This window comes from Haplochromis burtoni, unplaced genomic scaffold, assembly GCF_018398535.1.
Source record: "Haplochromis burtoni strain Fernald_Lab_line unplaced genomic scaffold, NCSU_Asbu1 Contig_253, whole genome shotgun sequence".
Taxonomy (NCBI): domain Eukaryota; kingdom Metazoa; phylum Chordata; class Actinopteri; order Cichliformes; family Cichlidae; genus Haplochromis; species Haplochromis burtoni.
In genome coordinates this window covers 133,171-137,811 of record NW_024582614.1, presented here as the reverse complement: position 1 = coordinate 137,811, position 4,641 = coordinate 133,171, and the positions used below count along the sequence as shown (strand labels likewise).

At 41.4% G+C, this 4,641-nt stretch overlaps 2 protein-coding genes across 3 annotated transcripts in view; both read right to left on the bottom strand.

Annotated features, from left to right (window-relative positions):
• Positions 1-4,161, bottom strand: part of LOC121815620 (mesothelin-like protein) — a 13,914-nt gene extending 9,753 nt beyond the window's left edge. Inside the window, exons 1-7 of one of the 2 annotated variants that reach the window (XM_042227300.1) lie at positions 3,793-4,146; positions 3,511-3,698; positions 3,041-3,202; positions 2,819-2,955; positions 1,937-2,079; positions 1,758-1,852; positions 1,111-1,509 (exon numbers count right to left, since the gene is read on the bottom strand). In XM_042227300.1, coding sequence (XP_042083234.1) covers positions 1,198-1,509; positions 1,758-1,852; positions 1,937-2,079; positions 2,819-2,955; positions 3,041-3,202; positions 3,511-3,698; positions 3,793-3,820 — 1,065 coding nt within the window. In that variant the 5' untranslated portion in view covers positions 3,821-4,146 and the 3' untranslated portion in view covers positions 1,111-1,197. Of the gene's footprint in view, positions 1-1,110; positions 1,510-1,757; positions 1,853-1,936; positions 2,080-2,818; positions 2,956-3,040; positions 3,203-3,510; positions 3,699-3,792 lie in introns of those variants that run through there. The other variant, XM_042227299.1, reaches the window with a different exon arrangement.
• LOC121811907 (mesothelin-like protein) overlaps positions 1-4,641 on the bottom strand; it is a gene marked incomplete in the record, with an annotated part of 36,506 nt that overhangs the window by 19,418 nt on the left and 12,447 nt on the right.

Genomic DNA, 4,641 nt, shown 5'->3' with positions numbered 1-4,641 from the left:
CTCATGCACAGTCACAGCTCTGACGCCTTACTTGATGCTTCCAACCGAAATGTTCCTGATAACAACAACATCCAGGGCGCACAGGTTTGGTCCTCCAATGGCGTTGAGCTCCACACTGCTGAGACTGTTCCCCTTTACACTCAGATACTTGGAGATGATGGCTTTGGCCTTGATGAGGAGAACCAAGCATCGGTGTGAAGACACAAGCATGTAAAGTAAGCTCACGTTCAGATTTTTTCTTCTGTTTGCTCACCAGAACCGGGTCCCACGGCCCATTTGAAGCATCCATCAAAGAAGCGAGTGTGTCGATCTGAATAATACTCCACATGTTGATGTCTTCCATTGTGGCACTACGGGACATTGCTCCTAAGATCTGAACCTGATCTTCTGGGATGATGCCGCTGGCACTGTAAGCCTATAAAAAAAGTCAGAAGATATTTAGACTCAAATTTAGATAGCAAAAGCTTAAATAATAGAAGTTGTCAGCGTTGCAGACTTTGCATGCCCTCCCTTTGGTACTTTGTTGACATCTGGGACAACGTTGCATAAAAAGTAAACTCTCCAACAGGTTCGTGTAAATCCTACCTGTTCAAACCGATACAGATATCTGTTGCTGTACCACAAAAAAAAGAGAGAAAAAAAGTTATAAATTGACAAAAAATTACATTTTATGCATCAACACAGCAGGATATGAGATTTCATGCTGCCATCATTAATCACACTGCAGATCTCGCAAGTAAAAACCAAGTTCCCTTTCAACACCAATGTGTTTTTTGTTTTGTTTTTTTTTTCTTGTCAGTGCTTCTGATGTAAGATGATCTCTACATACTTGTAACAAAACAGCAGGATATGAGACAAAATGTTTAAAATGAGCAATTAAAAGATTGAATCTGCAGCAGAAGGTCCACCGCTAGCTTAACATTTCATGTTTTCCTGCTTTATTTCGGCCTCCCTTACTTCATGTGCTCTCGATTAACACTTGGGCCCTGCTTGGGTACTGCTGCTTTGTCTGAGGTGTCTTTGAATATTTTACCCCATGCTACCTTTTGTAATACTTACGCGTGGTGCTGCTGGATCCAGTTGTTGAAGTTGTCCCCAATGATGTCAATGAAGTTGCCCCTGATGTTGTTGATGAATTTGGCCCCGATGTTATCGATGAAGTTGCCCCTGATGTGGTTGATGAATTTGGCCCCGATGTTATCGATGAAGTTGCCCCTGATGTGTTGATGAATTTGGCCCCGATGTTATCGATGAAGTTGCCCCTGATGTGGTTGATGAATTTGGCCCCGATGTTATCGATGAAGTTGCCCCTGATGTTGTTGATGATGATGTACCCGGTGTAGTGGTGGTGGGGCTAACCTTGCCTCCTGTAAGCCCCACTCCCAGGCCATTAAGTTCAGACTGAAACTGTGAACTGATCCAGGTTTGCACCACTGTCACATTTTCATATGACTTCAAAAGTGGGAGGTTGGTGCCAAGAAGACCTTTAACATCACTAACAGTCAGGTTCTATGGAGAACAGAGCAGACACATTTTATCCTATGAGCAAATAAACACACTTACTTTATTCTTTGACCGAACCAAAAAACAATTTAGTTTTACAACTTATCAGGCCCGTCTAATGGTTTGAGTGAAGTAAATAAATTGAGGAACTATGATGCAAGACCCCCACCCCAAAATAAATAAAAAAAAATAAAAACCTTTTTTCAAAATTAGTCTAAAATTCAGAATTCAAAGTGCAGACATGCAGCACTGACCTGTATAACACTCTCAAGCAGCCCAGTGAAGATCGGGACGTCCATACTGATATTGGCAGACACTAAGTCTTGGATAAACCTAAGATCTGCACCCGCTGCAAGAATGGAAAAAAATTAATGGTACGTTAACTTTCAGCTGTTTAAATGATGCTTTTTTGAATGTGGGTCTGTTTGCTTACGTAGGTAAGATTGTATGAGCTGGTAACTGGAAGTGGAGATAGTGATTGAGTTTTTGTCTGGGATAAATGCTTCATATGCGAGGGAAAACAGTTCTTGCTTTTTCTCAGTGGTGCAGCTGGATATGTCCAGAGCATCGGCGTTCCTGCAGGAGATAAAACACACAGGAACGGTGTGTTGAGTTTATGGAATTCATATAACATTATTTATCATTAAATCAGACTTTTTTTTCTAGTTATCTAAATAATAATTTAGAGATTTATGTGGGTTCACCTGCCTTTGTAAGTACAGGATCCCTGACAGACCTTTAGCCAACATGTTCATGTACCTTCCAGATATTACCTGTGTTAGGTTTAATGTATGTGTTGTAGGTTGCCATTTAAAAACCTACACAATGCCATTTAGAAAGCTAGAATGCTTCTGCTTGCTATCTAGGTAACCTACGCATATGACTACGTGCATGACATTGATAAAGGGAACAAGCAGCCTTGACAAGAACACATTCTACCAACAACAATCTGGGAGAGCTGCACTCCCATCATATAACCACACACAATGTATAATCATGCTTGCACAGCACAATCACACTTTGTAACCAGTTATAGTAATTTCTCATAGGTAATACAGCAACAAGCTTTATGAATATTCATGTGTGTAACCAATAAAAACAACCTGCAGGGGGAAAGCAAGTTGAAGTGGGTTGGAGACAATTGCTTCCCTGTCGCGAGTGAAAATTTGAGCTCCGTGTGACCTTGTTCCTGAGTGAGTTTCTGTTTATCCAGCAGTATTAGGGGTAAAACTCTGACAACCTGCTGCTAATGTGATGTAAAAATAACCTCCAAACACACACACACTCATGCACAGTCACAGCTCTGACGCCTTACTTGATGCTTCCAACCGAAATGTTCCTGATAACAACAACATCCAGGGCGCACAGGTTTGGTCCTCCAATGGCGTTGAGCTCCACACTGCTGAGACTGTTCCCCTTTACACTCAGATACTTGGAGATGATGGCTTTGGCCTTGATGAGGAGAACCAAGCATCGGTGAGAAGACACAAGCATGTAAAGTAAGCTCACGTTCAGATTTTTTCTTCTGTTTGCTCACCAGAACCGGGTCCCACGGCCCATTTGAAGCATCCATCAAAGAAGCGAGTGTGTCGATCTGAATAATACTCCACATGTTGATGTCTTCCATTGTTGCACTACGGGACATTGCTCCTAAGATCTGAACCTGATCTTCTGGGATGATGCCGCTGGCACTGTAAGCCTATAAAAAAAGTCAGAAGATATTTAGACTCAAATTTAGATAGCAAAAGCTTAAATAATAGAAGTTGTCAGCGTTGCAGACTTTGCATGCCCTCCCTGTGTCTGTGCTGGTTCTCATGCTTCGTTCCAAAGTCCAAAAACATGCACGGGGTTTGGTCGAATACTGATTTTAAACCGACCGTAGGTCAGAATGTGTGTTATGTTTTTCTGAATGCTTCTGTGTGTTAAACCTGCTCTCCAGGAGGGGCCTAACCTGCCTCTAAATCTATGCCAGCTGGGATAGGCTCCAGGAGTTTTTTTGCCACTTACCTCTCGCAACTTGCTGAGAACAATCTTTGTGTAGTTCTGCTCCTGCACCTGGTTAACGAGGGCATCCAAGTTGTCTTTGACAATGGTGGAATTGAGGCAGCTGGTGAACTGATTTATATCATAGTTTAAGGGGAATATTAGATTAACGAGAGTCACACGGTTTATGAATCCCAAAGTGCAGTCAGTGGCTGAAACACAGAAAGAGAAACAATTTTTGGTTAAACAGTAAATTCTCTCTAGATTCTAATACATGGACCAAGCAGTTGACAGAAAGAAACCAACCTGTAGATTCCTCATTAGGAATGGACATCCTTATTGCGCTCTTCAGCTCCCCGATCTTCTGACTGTCCACGTTGTTTTCCTTGAGAACACCCAGGAAGTACCTCAAGTAGTTGTTCTTTGTTTTCTGCTCACAATAACAAAGGGAAAGAAAGAAAGGCGCATAAAAAACAAGGTTAACAGCAAAAAACAGAAACCAAAATCAAAAAATGTAAATGTTTGTGTGACGCCCACAAGTGTATGGTCACAATTGTAATTTTGTTGTGAATTGTTTTTGATGTAAAAGACCTGATTTTATGGTGGTATTGCACTTTTCATTTAGCGTTATGGACAATGTAATTGCGTGGCATTGCCACAAGGGGGAGATAGTGGTGAGTGCGATAGGCCATTGCAACGCGTCTCTGCCTCAGACGAGGAAGAGCCCTTACTTTATTCTTTGACCGAACCAAAAAACAATTTAGTTTTACAACTTATCAGGCCCGTCTAATGGTTTGAGTGAAGTAAATAAATTGAGGAACTATGATGCAAGACCCCCACCCCAAAATAAATAAAAAAAAATAAAAACCTTTTTTCAAAATTAGTCTAAAATTCAGAATTCAAAGTGCAGACATGCAGCACTGACCTGTATAACACTCTCAAGCAGCCCAGTGAAGATCGGGACGTCCATACTGATATTGGCAGACACTAAGTCTTGGATAAACCTAAGATCTGCACCCGCTGCAAGAATGGAAAAAAATTAATGGTACGTTAACTTTCAGCTGTTTAAATGATGCTTTTTTGAATGTGGGTCTGTTTGCTTACGTAGGTAAGATTGTATGAGCTGGTAACTGGAAGTGGAGATAGTGATTGAGT